At 37.3% G+C, this 17,337-nt stretch overlaps 1 protein-coding gene across 6 annotated transcripts in view; it reads right to left on the bottom strand.

Moving 5' to 3' along the window:
* Positions 1-3,155: 3,155 nt before the first annotated feature.
* The window catches only part of REPS1 (RALBP1 associated Eps domain containing 1), a 72,643-nt gene continuing 58,461 nt past the window's right edge, over positions 3,156-17,337 (bottom strand). For 3 of the 6 annotated variants that reach the window (XM_075413936.1, XM_075413935.1, XM_075413938.1), the window contains exons 13-20: positions 15,162-15,234; positions 12,803-12,921; positions 11,983-12,047; positions 10,697-10,882; positions 9,199-9,294; positions 8,496-8,644; positions 7,757-7,862; positions 3,156-6,639 (exon numbers count right to left, since the gene is read on the bottom strand). In XM_075413936.1, the coding sequence (XP_075270051.1) occupies positions 6,571-6,639; positions 7,757-7,862; positions 8,496-8,644; positions 9,199-9,294; positions 10,697-10,882; positions 11,983-12,047; positions 12,803-12,921; positions 15,162-15,234 (863 nt within the window). In that variant the 3' untranslated portion in view covers positions 3,156-6,570. The remainder of the gene's footprint in view (positions 6,640-7,756; positions 7,863-8,495; positions 8,645-9,198; positions 9,295-10,696; positions 10,883-11,982; positions 12,048-12,802; positions 12,922-15,161; positions 15,235-17,337) is intronic. The other 3 variants (XM_075413934.1, XM_075413939.1, XM_075413937.1) reach the window with 2 other exon arrangements.

Below are 17,337 nucleotides of genomic sequence, written 5' to 3'. Positions count from 1 at the left end.
TCACTTTGTCTTAATTCAGATCAGGACAGTCTTGAGTTGTGACAGCTGAAATGCAACTCCAAGTGCCAGTTCCTGCACTTGGGTCACAATAATCCCATGCAACGCTACAGGCTTGGGGAGCAGTGGCTGGAAAGCTGCCTGGAAGAAAAGGACCTGGGAGTGTTGGTCGATAGTCAGCTGAACGTGAGCCAGCAGTGTGCCCAGGTGGCCAAGAAGGCCAACAGCATCCTGGCTTGTCTCAGGAACAGTGTGGCCAGCAGGAGTAGGGAGGTGATCCTGCCCCTGTACTCGGCACTGGGGAGGCCGCACCTGGAGTACTGTGTTCAGTTTTGGGCCCCTCACTACAAGAAGGACATTGAGGTGCTGGAGTGCATCCAGAGAAGGGCAACAAGGCTGGTGAGGAGCCTAGAGAACAAGTCTTATGAGGAGAGGCTGAAGGAACCAGGGCTGTTTGGTCTGGAGGAGGCTGAGGACGGGGACATCTTATTGCTCTCAACAACTACCTAAAAGGAGGTTGTAGTGAGGTGGGTGTTGGTCTCTTCTCCCAAGTAACTAGCAACAGGACAAGAGGTTTAGATTACCTATTAGGAAAAACTTCTTTACTGAGACAGTAGTCAGGCATTGGAATAGGCTGCCCAGGGCAGTGGTGGAATCACCATCCCTGGAGGTATTCAAAAAACATGTAGACATGGCACTTCAACATATGGTTTAGCAGGCAAGGTGGTGCTGGGGCTGATGGTTGTACTCGATCTTCGGGGTCTTTTCCAACCTTAACAATTCTATGAAAAATTTTCTTACTATTCTACATGCACAGCTATATGCAAAAAGGAAGTTTTAAAACTTCAAAGGATCCCATTGTTTGAAAATGTTATAGGAGAAAAGGATAAAAAAAAATTTCACAAAATAACACTTGATACTTTGGGCTTGCAAAGTCCTAAAAGATTATCAATTTTAGCAACTTTCTTGGTTAGCGAATCCACCTATGGAAGCAACTTGGCAGAAGCCATAAAATCCATCAAAACGATCAGCTCCTAATTTTGATAAAATGACATGTGAATTAATACTGCTTTTCCACAGGAACTTTCTTGCTTCAATACTACTTTGTCCTCAAAGTGCAGAGCAAACCAAGGAATACATTCCTTTGAAGTACCCTTCTCCAGCAAAAGGACCTCTTCATTCTTCTTCTATGACCTCTCGGTTCCTTCTGATCAGAAAGCAGGTGACTAAGTTCCTTAATGAGGGCAGTGAAAGACACTGCGATTGAAGCTGTAAAAGTGTTTGTTGTAAACTGCAGCACTCTTCTTCCAAAGGCAGGGATCATAACAGAAAAAGCAAGTTTAAGTTGGAGGCACATCACTTCTGCATTTTCTGACAGAATACACTGAATGACCAGTTCATATAAATTCCTTTAAAAATATTTTTCTTGAAATACATACTGTATTTTCATACTTAGACCGAACTCAAGCTGCAAATAAGGAGATCTGCAAAATAAGGCACAACAGCACGTAGTAGAGTGCTGAATTCCATGGCAGTTTAATGAAACACACTCCTAAGATACCATAGGGGTTCCCAAAGCATTTCCTTCGACTTCTGTTGAGAAATCATATATTACTGAATTTACCTACCATACATATCTTTTTGCTAAGTCTGACGCAGCCAATCATGCATGGTAGACCTTCAGAAACCTCAAATCCACAAACGTTTACAGTTTACAGCAACTGTTGTGATGCTTATTCCACTCCCTGCTCCCCCAACTCCATGTCAGGGCAGATCACTGATTTAAGTGCCTCCTTTCTCAGTAGCAACTGTTCTTTCAAACGCTAGTCTTTCCTATTTGCCTTTTAAATGGAAACCCAAGACAACAGGCTGCAATGATTCAAAGTGCTATTTCTTACATTTAACTTATTCCACCCCATGGACCATACCCTCTTCTGTCAGTTTGGCTCAAATACGACTGCATTTAAAGAGAGAAATACAGTTAGACCTCTCAAGTTAGAGGACAGAAAGCAAAAGTCACTATTGCTGCTACACAGGGTATATCAAAGAGTTTATGTGCCTTGTAGAGTAGGACGTATCCCCATCTCTGAGCTCTTCCTCATTAGACTGGGAGACAAAAACTCCAGTCATGTAAGGTTCAGCAGCAGCATTGCTAGAATTTGTTCTTTCACCAATACACTGCTGAATGTCAGTTTACATTGCTGTCACTATTCATGATGTTCTGTTCATTTCCTAGGTCACTCACAACCAAGACCAGTCAAAACAAAGTCATTTCAACTGCTTCCAGATTAGATGCATTCATAGTATCGGCAAGAGTGAAAGTGTCAAGAACATATTCTACCAGAGTTGGAGGAGAATTCATGTAACTTTCTGTGCTACAGTATGCTGTCAAAGTGTGATAAACAGTACTAACAATCTTAAAGCAGGAATTGCACCTTTAAAACCCATTTTGTCAATTTAAAGAAACACTACTGAAAGGAAATTACTCAGTATTAAACCCTCCCCAGAAACACAGAAATGAATTTTGAAAAGCAATTAATTCAAAGACTCCTGGGGGAGGAAGGGGTTATATTTTGCTTGGGTACTAGTCTCATTTGCTGATTAGTATATAGATATTTTTAACATTGTTCCTATACAACCAGTACTTACTTGTTTTTAAGAGAACATAACAGTAAAAATCTTTGTGTTATTGGAGAATAAATTCTTGGTTTTCATGTGTTTTCTTCTAGAGAGCTGTATTATAAATGATTAGTACATCAATATGCATGACAAAACATGCTGGAATTCTACTTATGAAGTTGTATGTCTCAAAAATGGAACTTTGGGGAGTATAGCTGAATATGCAACTGCACATGGACTACTTTGTAAAGTATTTAAGCAACTTTCCAAAGTACTTAAGCATGCAAATATGTTTCAAATACACAAGTTACATTTTAATCTTCCACACAGAGCAAGAACTGCATTTTTATATTACCCATTTTGGAGTAAAGTATTTTTGTAATGTATTACCATTTCACAAAACTATATTATACTAGAAATTAAGACTAGAAAGAGTCAAAAGACAGTGATGATTTTTTTTTTTTTTAAGGAAAAAGTGATTCAGACTAGGTCATCAGTGAAGCTGCATTTGGAGACAAACTCTGTGCATAGCTGAACCCAGGGGAGTAACTCAACTTCACCGTAAATGCAGAGCAGAAACACAGCACACCCCATCCATAAGGGACAGAGACATCTCACACAAAAAACAACGCTGCAAATTTATTTTCTTTAGTTTTAAGTTTTTATAACCTCAACTTTGTTTATCCCACATAAGACATTTTCAGTAATAAGAGATCCTCCAGTTCACGTACTATACAATTGCAAGTAAGATGAGGGGCAGGTGAAGTACAAAAGAATTGAAAATACTAGTTTACACTAGGCAGACTTCAAATACTGCTCAAAAAAAGCAGCTTTTCAGCTTTTTGCCCTTGCATTTTGGAAATCTCTGCAGTCCAAAGACAGGCAAAGATAAATGGAGAAAAAAGCAACTCCAAAGCAGGTGGAGTGAAGAAAGAGGCACATTAGTAGGAGAAACAAAGGAAACACAAACCAAACGAGGAAACAGACACCCCCCTCGATCACCAAGCCCAAAGAACCACATTTTGCAGGGATTTCAGAAATGCATGCAGCTGTCCATCCATCCTAGCCGGGTACATGAATCACACTCCATACTATTTAGTGGTCTACATTTATACTTGCAATATAGAGAGCACATCTCTCGTTTAGTACATAATACCTTGCCCCAAAGAGCTCACAATCTAAGTTCATAAAAAAGAATGCATCAAGTAGCTGGATCACGATCAAACAAACAGTGAAGACAGGGAAGTAATTTCATAAGGGATTAAAGTTGGGTTACATTACTAAGTGAGGTAACTTCTGAACATCATTGGCAGTGATGTTCTTAAGACATAAGTAATTTTTCAGTTAGATGCTCTTCTGATCATGAAAAACTGGTTTAAAATGTACTGAATGATGCATTAAAAGTAAGCCACAAAAATTCTTAAAAATAGACTTGTTGGCAAGACAAAAACGTTCAGCTTGCTTAAGTTCTTCACTTGAGACACTAACTTGTCATTCCACTAGAAAGATATGAATGTTACAGATATTCATATGTACACGTCACATTTGAATGTAAAAGGCTTTTTACATTTAAGATTAAAATGTTAAATTCCAATTTAAGAATCCTGCTGCTATAAACATAGGCTTAATACTTAAATAAGTAAATATTTCTATTTTAAAAATGTATTTTTAATTAAAAAAAAGCTATGGACAAGATACTATAGCCAAAGAATGTTGATTTGAAACCAACTTTAAGTGACTCACTTTTCCCACTTTTTTGAACACTGTTCTTGCTACTTGGCAGTTGTAATAGAAGTGATTAGTCCATCAACTTCAAATTTTCTTAGTTTTGAGTTCTTTTTTGTTTTGGTTTCGTTTTTTTTGCTTTTATATCTTTTTTTTTCTTTACATCAAAGTCTTGCACTTTATCTACTAGCTGGCAAGACATAGTTGAAATGTCATTTATATGTAACCTTTGTGCCCATTTAGCGACCATTTCTCAATCCCTTTACAGGCAAATAGAAAGTACCATCTCTTTCATGCAGCTATGACACTCGTGTCTTTCATACCAGGGAATCCTGCTTTGGATTGTATACATAAGCTATCTCCAACACTTCCATGATATTTGAAAAAAAATGTTGGAATAATTACAGTAATCAAAATTAACCATACTTATCCAGCCTGTATATGATAACCCAAAAGAGAAATACTACTTCTTCACTGTAACAAACAGCATATCCAGCAGAAAAACCCAACTTGAGCTATCTTTTTGTAAGGGAAGCAGATGTTAAGAGCATTTCATTTAAGCACAGCAGTGAGACAGTGAGGCTAACGACTGCCAACAGGTGATCTGTTTAGTTTTAATTTGGAAAGGTACTCTCAAATCAAATCAGAAATGAAGACTAAAGAACTAAACATTTCTTTCACTCAAGTGAGTACTAGCATTTACTTTTTAGAAGTTACAACTATATTAAATTTGCTTATAGGAGGATACAAAAGGAGTATAGCCACAGATTACCAAGAGAATTTGATCACTTCTGAACAACAGCTAAAAAAAATAAAGGAAGAAAATTCTCAAGGGATTATGATCAACTGTTTCTCATACATGCCACAAGATCACAAAAAATTCCCTACAGACCTCTAATAAAACGCTCCCCCCATTTGAATTAGTTTCAATTCCCAGGTAAAGATGAATCAACAAAATTAAAATATTGTGCTGTTTTATTGGTGTAAAAATCACACAATTGCTAGTTCTGATTCTGCAGAGATACATCCATGCAGTTAAACATCTATGATCCCACAGCCAGAAGAAGCCATTAAATAGAATATCTGCTGTTAGTCAGCAATTAATGCAAATTTACATATGAGATCAAAAGGTGTGTATCATACAATATACAACAAATCCTAATACAGTACATCAACCTGAATAGCAGGATACACTCAGGAAACTCTTGTTAATAGTGAAGCCTGTCTATATGCCAGAGAAATAAGGCCTGGAAACAAGATGACAGAAGGTACCCCAGAATTTCTAAGAAGCGAACTGTTCAGTTTTTTTCTTTTCCTTTTTTTTTGCTGGGAATTAGAAGTTCACAGAGGTATTGACACATTACTTGACAATACAATTTGTTATAGTGAAGACTGGTGCATGTGATCTGTTATTAAAAGCTAATGTGTGAAACATGCAATTACAGGTGGTGCTTAGGTAAAGTGTAATTAATGTGCTGGGGATTTACACCCAACTCTTCACAAAAGGGAGGACTGGAAAAGGTCTGTGATAGACTACCAACTGTACCATAGATCTTTATATGCATGCGGCTGAATCAGGATCATGAGTGGATAAAATGTGAACACCTGGCAATCTGTGGTTACATACTCTACAACGTATGCAACAAACAAAATCAAATCCAGTTGATATGGCAAACAGCCTGCAAGAACTCCTTCAACTTGAATAAGTTGGTTTATTGCAAAGAGGCAGGCTTTCTAGAATCGTGATCAACTTTTCAATTGCGAAAGGCAGCTCGGGAAGTAACACTGGCTGATGACAGATTACTGGTTTTTCCTCTTTTCTGGCACAATACAATAAATGCCACAGCAAAACAAGAGTTTATGTGCTTAAATTCAACTGATTAGCAATCCTCTTCTTCAAAGATATTTCAATGGGAAAAAAGAAACCACTAAAAAATTCCAGTTGGAAATTTTGGTGACAAACTCTGCAAACTGAAGTCCAAAGATGATGACGGATGACCACAGAAAATGATGTGAGAGGCAGTGTCACATTCAAGGAAGAAGATCTTTTTTTTTTTCTCTGTACTGAAATTAAAACACTTAAATACAAAAGTGGACAAATTGACAAAACAGAACCACAACATTTAATGTAGAATAGAGTGCACCGAGATAGATGCATGGATCTTTAAATAGGCTTTGAAACCAATACCCCTTTCAAAATTAGTAAATTCACAGTTAACGGCAGTAGGCTTAGAGGTGAGAGAAGGGTCGAAGTTGTTCCAGTTGGACTTCCAGGGAGATTCTCTCTTCAAGAACATCCTACAAAAGAAAGATTTTCTACTGACTGTCCACAGAGAATGAATATTAAAAAATTCCTCATGCGACCAAAACTGGTAGATGTCAGCTTCAGTTCTGAGAACTAACGTTCAAGTCTTTTCTAGAATCTGAAGAACTCTTCTCATAATCTGAATAGAAGACTGGCTAGCTAGTAATTACTCATAAATAAAAATCAATACTTTGCTCAAAGGTGAAGCCATTTAGTATGCTGTCATTTCTTTCAAATCACCTAAAACCACTAAGCTGTAACCAGCTGGAAACTCAACTATGATATTTTCAAATGAAGTCTAAAAGGTTAAGGGGGTAAGCTCTCGTCTCAGTTAAAGGATTGGAAACTCACAATTTTTATTTCCCCAGTTTTTCCTCTTATGTGAATTTTATGCACCTTGACTCTCAAACAGTAAGAAGCGAAATTCAGGCTTGATAGTTTTTACAATAGCCGATCTTCCAGTCTAGACAGTATCAGATTAATTCATGTGTACAATTAAGATTTTTTAAAAAAATTAACTTGGTAATTAAAATTAGATATCTTAAGGTAAGAAAGATGGCAAGAGAAAGATACTGAGATGGTGCCTTCAGATAAATCCAAAATGATAGATTGTCAGATATGTCAGATATCTGACCTAGATAAACAGATGACTATTTTTGTTCTTATTAAAGTGGAAGTTTTGTATTCCAGATTATTATATCTGTTTAAAAATATGTATAATTTTATTAAGACTTTAAGGTTTTCTTTTTCCTTCAGGAGAAAGCAAGCCACTTCATCTGCTCTTCTCAATACTGCTTTTAAACCACCTGATGACTGCAACAGCTACCTCAAATTATTAATACAAAATTAAGATTTCTGCTTTTTTATTTTTAGTGTAGCTGAAAGCAAATCAAGACATTGAAAAAATGTGTTTTGTAGTAGTAAAAGTGTCCTTTGTAATTTCAAAGATTGTCACAAATAGATATATTCTATGATCTACAAAAAAAACTGATTATTTTATACAATATCCTCTACCATGTATATCATTGGTTTGCAGAGACGCCTGTTACTGTGCATCACTAACATCTTGCCCTCTCAGGCCCTTCTCTTAGACAAAGATTATGGAGTTACCTTTAGTTGCTGCTGCAGTTCACTATTCAGTCTGGCCAAAACAGTGTTGGTTTCCTTGTTACGTCTGATTGATGCCTGAATTGCCTTCTTGTCTTTCCCCACTGATCTGAGAATATATTAGAGGTATTGTAATAAGTAATTTCGTTGCTTAGCTAAATGTCTCATTTACAGTCCCTCTTTTTGAAATGAGCAGAACACTATTTTCAAATTTATTTAACTTGTTACTCTGTTAATTTTCCTTCTTCTGCCTGGCTCGATTAACTTTGTTTGCATGGAAGCCACACATACTTGGTTTCAATGAAACAGCAAGCAGCACATTTGACAAACGTGTCATAAACAATTTTCTGAAGTCCCAACACACCATACCACATTCATTTATCTCAAAGTGACTAACGTAACAATCTACTTTCATGCTAGGACACAAAGACTGCACATTTTGGACTGTTCACAGCAATCATTATTTGAAATTAAACACTACATCTTAATACTTCCACCACTTATTTCCAACACAGTTGCAGAAGTTAAAAAGAGCTCACACTCCAAAATTCAAGTTCTCTAAAAGGTCTCCCAGTAATAGAGGCTTCAAGATCATCTTGTTTAAAAAACAAAAACCTTTGAACAGTTAAATTAATCTAATTCAAACACAATGAAATTGCTTGCAACTCCTGGAACAGAAAGCACATATGCTGCTTAAATGTAAACTTTCCAGTAACAGATGTATTTATACACTTTGGGTTACCTAGGAATAGATGGCTGTGAAGCAAGAACAGCAGCTATGACACCTGTTTTCTGTGTATGTTCCTCAGCTTCAGGTCTTAGCTCATCTTCTGATTTTAATCTTCTGCGAATAGGCTTTGGTGGTGGAGCAAGTGGGGTAGTGCCTTTACCCTGAAGAGGGAAACACAGTCTATTAATTCTCACAAACGGCATTTTACTTGGATTATAACCTGGTAACAGGTATTTTCTGATGGACATCTAGGTGCATTCTCATATGGTCTGGAAAAAAACCTTAAGTACTAAAATCCTGTACCCTGGTGAAAGGGCAGTAAGTTGCTACACACCGATAGAGTGTGAGCAGTAACACCATGGTGCAACTGACAATCGCAAACACACATCTCGGAGCATGGTTCCCCCCCAGTAATTATGTGTCTATAACAAAAAAAAGCTACTGTTAACCAAGTTCTGCTCTAAAAGTTGCTCTGTTTCAAAAATTCAAACACTTACAAGTATCTTAATATTCTGCTATCTCGAGAATAAAGCTAATCAGGAACATCATCTGATGCAAAAATTCACCATACATGTGCCTATTTCAAGCTCATACTGGACCTAAGAAAACTGGTTTCAAGTGGAAGTGTATAAAGTTGCTGTTGCAAATCAAAACTGACGTATAATTTCATACAGATCAGACAACTGCACTCTCCTTCCAAGTGTACTTTGCATACCGCACTTGTGGGGACATTCGCAGGTGCTTTGTCTTCAGCTCTTCCATCTGCTTTGGCAACTCTAAGAGAACTTGCAGAATCAGAGGGCTTGTCAACCTAAAGGGATATAAACGGTATTTAGAAAACTACTTCTTAACAAATATTCCATTCAGCAACAGTCAGAATAAATACAAGTATGCTGTGTTTCTGATACATGAATACAGTTAACACTTAAAATTCCAGTTCAAGCCTTCTTTAGAAGCACAAGCTGGAATACAACAACAATACCTGCTTTGGAGCAAAACTATCTAAAACTATCTTGGTCACAAACACTGTTTTGGCCTGGGAGCATCTTACAGAAGAGGCACATAAGTAAAAAGCTGTACTTCCAGAATCAATAGTCAGACCTGTCTTTTGATACAGAAATTAAGATTCGATACAGGACTCACTATGAAAAAAAGATGAAATAGTTACTTGAAAGTACTATGTTCTCAAGGCATTGTACTCTGGATGTTGGAAGACCTGTGAATAAAATCAAATCCCCCATGTTATGAGGCTCTGTATAGTACAAAAGAGGCTGTGATGATAAACTGCTACAGCTGTTTCTGCTATTACATTACCACTATTATCTATTTGTTACTGCCAAAGGTTAATCCCTCCAATGGATCACAATGCAACTGTTCCTTGTCCACCTCAATGCAAAACAATCAGTAAGCTTAATTTAAGCAGTTTTCAGTGGCACCTTAAGCTAACATAGCTGATTTTGCAATGAGGTGCATGGAGAGTGCTCAAATGGTTCTACATCATTGACCTTCCTGATCAAAGGGAAGCAAGAACTTGCTGCTGATAGTTGGGAGAACTTTAAAGCACCACAGGTACTTCTGCAACTGAGGATGCAAAGTGCTCCAGAGAGCGTACAATCTGGATGAAGGCTACAAATTAGGAAAGAAATACAAAAAGTAATTCATGTAATAGCAGTAAGCTATGATGGCATTGACAGGAATAAACCCTGAGGCTTCCAAACAAACTTTAAGTCCTGTGTCTGTAAGTAGGAAACAAGAACATCTCTAATGATCTATTACAGAAGGGTGCCGGAGCTCTGTTCACTTTAGCTGTCTGCCCAATGGCTTTGAACAAAAACAAATTAATGGGGTTTTAACAGATGTTTAAAATACTTGACAGTCATCTCACTTATTAAGACATACTACTTGAAAACTTACCAGCAAGACATTTGGAAGGCTGGAAAGAGTGAATAGAAGAAAAGTTTCGCCTGTGCTAAGTCTTAAATGCACCAACACAATTATGTTTGTGCACATATACGCTAGTACGTACAAAAATCTTTTGAATTACAATCAAGAACTGAGAAGATTATTTCTTCTGCCTAGGTATTTGGCAATTGCTAAATAAATGTAGCAGTGTGTAACGTAACTGCTTTCTAGCAATGCATTGGGACATCATAAAAACCCACAGCAGCAGTTAGTGGTATTAAGCAATTGACAACCTCTGCACTTCTGCTCACCGGCAAGACTTCTGAGTGTGTTTCAATTTCATCATCTTCCTCTTTGTTTACACCTGAAACAGCAAATGCTTCAAACTGGCTGAAGTCTGCAAAATTTGGCTGTTCTGGTATTTGTTGAGGTGAGGTACTGGTATGAACTATTAGGCCTTCAGCATCTACTGGGCGATGCACATGAGGACCTGCACCCTGCAATAAAATAACAAAAATATTTAGTGACATTGTTCTTAACATAGTTATCTGATGCAAAGAATCTCACCAAACAACAGTTTGTGACAGAACAAAGATTATTTGCCTTTTTAGTGGACAAATATTTATGTTGTGTCAGTAGGACAAAGTGCATCTCATCCAAGACACAAAGACTACTCCCCTGTGTTAATAAAAGTAGAGAAATATTTAAGACAAATGGAAATTCAGTCGGAAGTGCTATTATCCAAAGAATAAGGCCAAAGGTGGACACACCGTAGGACTACCTAGACTCACTGGACAGTAGATGTTTCTGTTGTAATACAGTCCAGCTTCGCTCTGTCAGGCTCGATACAGATTTTTAGTTCCATAGGGAAACATTCTTATGTGATCACACTGTATAGAATATGTCTGTCATTGTACCCTCTTTACTTGCAGATGATTTTCTGGATCCACTGACTGACTTCAATTGCTGACAACTCAGATTCTAACAAGTATCTGCTGCTGAAAAATAACTGAAAAGCAATTTTATCTGTCCCATGTCAGATCTGCACAGCAGCTGAAGGATTCAGCTGGTTGAGACAGAAAAACCAACTTTTACAGGATTTGTTTTCCATCAAATAAGCTAACTGAACTGACTCAGACCAGGACTGCAAAGATCACCAAGTCTATGACCAAGGAAAAAGTGGGATCACTCCTTTTGGGAGGAGGCATGTTACATAAAACTATTCCCGGAAGACAAGCGCTTATTTTGCAAAACTTTGAAAGATTGCTCTCTCAGTCTGTGTTATCACATATTAGCTATACAGGGACAGCTAAAGAAATGTGAAAGTGTAACTTTCCCCTCTTTCCTACAACTCAGAGCTCCAGAGCCACTCATTCCTCCTCAGTCTCTGCTTTAACCCCTTTCCCATGGTTCCACCAGAAGCAATTATCTATTCAGGAAAGGCTAACATTTGGCTATAGTCTAGGTTTTGCCATCATTCACATCATAGCAGTTTCAAAAAATACCAAGCAATATTACTCATTTAGAGATAAGTTAGAGCTCCATAAAAACAATGCACTAAGTTAAGAGTATAATTTTTCAAAAGTGACAACATCACCTGTGAAGGCTGTGGTCTTGGAGGCACTGCAGGGGGATAGGCAACAACTCCAGCCTGTTGCTGACCTGTAAAAGAGGCATCACGTTTGGTCAAGATTGTTACTATTCGCATTACAGTGCTATCTAATTTTTTGCCTTGTCAACACGAAGAAATTTCTGCCTATATATTAACCTGTCATATTGAGGACCATAATTCTAAGGTCATCTCATTTCAAACTTGCAAGCAGACAAAACAAGGAATTAAAACATGTATCTTGTCTCTTGTGCCAGCTCAAAGTACAGACATGGTTATCCTTTTCTGATCTTAGTCTTTTTTTAATTTTACCCTCATTATATGCTCTTAACATTTTCTCATACTTTGTGATCCTGAATTTAAAAGTACTGACAAGTCAAAAGGACAATAAAAATCCTTAATAAGAGCATCAGAAGTGACCTTTAATCATTTCCTCTGAAGTGAAATACTTAACACCCATTTCTAACACATCGGATACCAACATAACTCCTCTTGAAAATTTGCTGGCAGATACAATTCATCGCACATGGGTGCACTACCAAAATGTTGTTTCCTGAGTTTGCTTCCCACATTCACCCAAAGGACTACTATGCCAGCATTCAGAGTATATTTCTAAATTACGTGTTTAAGCAAAGCGGAGTATAAATTTTAATACAAACAGGAATAGTGATGACATTTTCAGCTTTTTCATTCAGAAGCAGTGTTCTAAAAACACACTCTAAATCTTCTTTCAGAGGAAAAAAAAATTGTCTACTTCAAGAATATATGTGCTGAAAAACAATATATGCTAGGAACATAGTATATCTACCTGGGGTAACTGAAAAGGATCTGTTCATATCTAAAGATGAAGACCGAGAATGAGAAGGATGAGGCCTTGGAGGGGGTGGCGGCGGTGCAGTGTTATCTGGAGATGTTCCTGAATGTGATCTGCAAAACATATAAGCCTCTGTAATGGTTTTAGGCAGCTACAAGAGAACTAAAATTCAAAAGGTCTTCACAGTATGCAATTAAAAAAAAAGTTTGACAGATGGAAAAAAGCCCGACTGCCATTGAATTTGATTGCAAAATCAGTTTTAAACTTCTGGTATTATTTGATTTCACAATTGTTTTTACATTTCTATTTACTTAAATCCCCATTATCAAAATTATTATATTACCACAAGTAATTTATCAATAGCTTGACACACATCCCAAACAATGATAGCTCAGGAACAGAGAATCCTAAATACGGTATTTCCATCCAGATGGTAGTCACTATAATTTGCAAAGTATGTAAGATGTAGTCAGCATCTTGATTACGTTTTAAACGGGTTAAGCTCAATGTCATCGAAGAAGAATACTGTTTCTGTTGGACCTGCCTCCATGAATATCGAGGAGCATCTCAGTGTACAAGATCGTTATTTAACACTCTGCCTGAAATTTTCCAAAGCTATATATTTGGCAGCATCTTCAGAAATTTTAACTCACTCTTAGGTAGGATCACCATCTAGTGGATACCTGTTGTAACTTCATCGAGCACACATTCAGAAAGGATAGAAGGATGAAGTACTGACGAAGTGCTATTTAAGTGGGATTTATTGTATACAGAATTTTTGTACAGCTTCCATTCAAAAACAGCTCGCAGAAACTTCCTACCTAGTCCAATCTGAGCAAGACAGATTTACTGGATCACTGACATGAGTACAGCTACTCTTTTATTCAACTCAGTGATAAAATCTCTTCTGCAACTGACTTCTGTAATATTCTTCTGTAACTATCAGAAGATATAAAACTAGGAGAGGTAAGAGGGACCCAAGTTGCACACAAACCCAGAGTTCCTGAATGTGTAAGTTCAGACAGAAAATTGAGGTGTCGCAACAGAAAAGTCTGCTTTCTCAATATACGCTCCAGGGCAATTCTTCTATAACACTGCGTAACCCTCCAGTTGATGAAATACAAATCTATTTACACCGACTCCTAGGGTCACCCCTCTAGCTAATCTAGTATAAAAGGCACAAGTAGGACTGAAAAAGGGAGAAAGTGGATTAAGGACACTCCTGAACTATCGTTATCTGACACAGCCTTGTCAGTTTTTGCTTTCTGAAAATATAGAAAATACTCTGAACTAATGGTAGGGTTAAGGACAATGCCATCTCTATAGGTAAAGTTGCAATTGGTAGAAGAGTTATCAGTGGAAGAGGAAGTGGGAGAAAAACTTCCTGGGTGGACACTGACAGAACTGCCAGACCCAGACAGAAGCTACCTGTGCCATAAAGTGGCAACTCATCAGAAAGCTTCACTCTTCCACACAAGTTCAGCAAGAGAATCCACCCCAAAATCAGAGATGAAAAGAACGTGTTGAATCCATCATGGTGATAGTGCAAAAACATACACAGAAGCAGAACAGAAAATCAAATTTGCCATTAAGTAACAAAGGAGGAAAGAAGTTTTCAAGCTGCTGTACTGAGGCAACTGCAAATCCTTCTTTGCTACTGAAGTCACTCTAATTTTGTTTTGAAACTTACCTCTGAAACTGACTGTAAGATCGTTAATGGCGTACCTTTTTTTAATCCTCTTCAGGCAGATTTAATGGGAACAATTAGCACCAACTAGTACAGCACATTCTCTTACGTCAAACAATGCAGTTGTTGCTTATGTGCTTGCCTAAATTCCTCCAACCCCTTGGTTTATGTTGGGCCTATGACTCCCCTTCATTTTATAGAAGCCCATTATTAAAAGAGATTAAGTTACTGCCATGATACTTTTAATTTATGTTTTATTCTTCTTTTATGCTGCAGAGTCACAAGGTCCTTCTCCATTAACGCCTAATGGACATTTTTAAAAATAAAACTGGTTTCACGTAACATCATGATCTCCTGTGCTTACATTCCCCTGTGTTTAAGGAGATAGTCTTTATCAAGATTTCTGACTGAATGTGGAGTTTCATTTGATTGGCTAGTCCCAAACAACTGTTTAGATTACATTTTTTTTTTGAATTTTCAATTTATAACAGGAACAGCATACATTGTTAATCCATTAGAAAACAGACTGGCTCCAGATTCCCCAGTGTTGAAGTTAAGAATCTATTCAGCTATCATTTTACAAGCTAGTTGTCAAACAACCAGAAGCTCAGAACAGGCTTCTCTAAACACTTTTTATTTATTTTTTTCAGTTGCTACTCTACTGACCGTTGCCGCGTTACAGTGCTTCCAATTTGCTCTGGATCTGAAGCATAGGAGTCTGAACTGCTGTAACCATCTGCTGGCAAAAGAAAGTATAAAGTTTAATATTTGTTTTGTATCATCAACACCTTAACAGCTATACAATCACATACATCATTAACACCTCAAGAGATATATAATCACCTTACCAGATATAGGTAATATATAATTTCAAATATCCAATTTTTATTTTTATTTTTTCAAAAGGTTTATGTTGCTTCCCTGTAAGGTATCATGCGAGCAGGATTAAAAATCCTTGAGTCTGAATAATTGAAGGATCCAACACAAACCAACTCCCCTCACCCAATAAATGTGGATGCCCCCTCCGTGGCAGTGTTCAAGGCCAGGTTGGATGGAGCTCTGAGCAACCTGGTCTAGTGGAAGATGTCCCTGCTCATGGCAGGGGGATTGGAACCAGATGATCTTTAAGGTCCCTTCCAACTCTTACCATTCTATGATTCTATAATACTATGACTTGTTAGTTACTACTGGCATGTACTGAAGAATAAACAATGACAATAATGTCGTATCTAAAATACAAGATGTAAGTTTCATAAGCAATAATTTTTAAACACTTCACATTCTATCACTTCAACAATGTAGCCAACAAGTGTAAGGCACATCCAAGAATAAAAAGGCAAGCAGTAGGACATGCTTGATTCCAGAAGTGCTGAAGGATTGTCACCAACCTTAGAAATCAGAAAAAGGAAAAGATATGTACAGTAAACAGATGAACTTGGTAGCTTTACTACTACTGTAATTTCTGTACCTTCAGGGCTTTTAGTAAGCTCTGTTTTGGACTACATATTTTTAAAAGCTTTCATCTTTTAGTTAAGGCAATCTATAAAAATGAAAGATGCTATTACAGCATCACATAGACAATTTCCTTAAGGACACCCTTACAAGCTGTGCAAAGCTTGAGGGTTTTTCCCCCAGAAATGAGGAGTCTCAACAAAATCACAAGATTTGTGTGGAATGAATGTAGACAGAAAAACGGATCTCAGAATAATTTATCACAAGGCATGATTCCAGCACACCTGGTAAAGCACAATTCAAGGTGGAAAGTCACCAGAGCAATGAGACTCCCCTGATTAGTTATCAGTAAAGAGGAAAATTCTACTCAAGAACATCAAGATTTTTCCGACACTGAAGTTTTCAAAAGTGTTAAGACACATCAGTCAGGACCCAGAGACAAGAATCCTGCAGAGATGATTTTCCTGTTCAGCTAGGTGCATTCTTATTACTTCCTCCCCCTCCACCCTTTAAAACTACAGGTACATTAATCTACTGAAGTTGGCTTGAGACCTTTACCATATCCAGTGTCAGCTGAAGAATACCTTATTTCAAATCCATTCCAGATTAGAAGTTATTTTGCAGGTTTACAAGTGTGTGTATTCAGTGAGGGCTACAGAGAATTAAAAAATGGCACCTATACACACATTCTTTAAAAAAAACCTTGAAATGTCTACAATGAGATGACATAAGTTTTCAACGATCAAGTGAGAAAATTAAATTATCTCTCTCCAATCCAAACATCATTAGTACTGGGTGTATTTCTCCAGCCATTCAGGATGTACTATGACCTAGTCAAACAAGAATTCATGTAATCACACTTCTGAAGAGGAAGAAGTAAGCCCTTCTGGACCAAAAAGTTTTACATCGTTTCAGTACAAAACTACTGGGTTTACACTGATAATAGAAGAAGTATTTCTAAACCAGTTTCAAAGACACTTGGATAGTAAACAATTTTAATGGTTATATATATAGCAAAGGATGGTCACTTATCAAATGTAATCTTCATACTGCACCAATACTGGCTAATCCAAAATCAAGAGTTCGAACACAATCTGAAATCTAACACAACCCTTTTTCAGGATTTCCAGTAACGTAATCATGACAGTCAGGTAAAGTTCCTATTATGAATGCTGTAGAGGCTTTTGCAATGTTATTTTTGTCCTCAAGGGAGGTTTCTGCTTTTCAGTGTTACTAATACAAGTTAGTCTCCAGCTCTGTATTTCACTATGAAGGAAGACAATTTAGAATATCCTTCCCTTCTGATTGCAGTATTCATGATCTTGTTTATATAATTTAGCAGAAGTTTAAAGTAACATATTCACAAAATTGTCCTTAATGACATATTGAA

This window comes from Opisthocomus hoazin, chromosome 2 (assembly GCF_030867145.1).
Source record: "Opisthocomus hoazin isolate bOpiHoa1 chromosome 2, bOpiHoa1.hap1, whole genome shotgun sequence".
NCBI classification, from domain to species: Eukaryota; Metazoa; Chordata; class Aves; order Opisthocomiformes; family Opisthocomidae; genus Opisthocomus; species Opisthocomus hoazin.
This window is presented reverse-complemented; position numbering and strand designations above follow the sequence as displayed.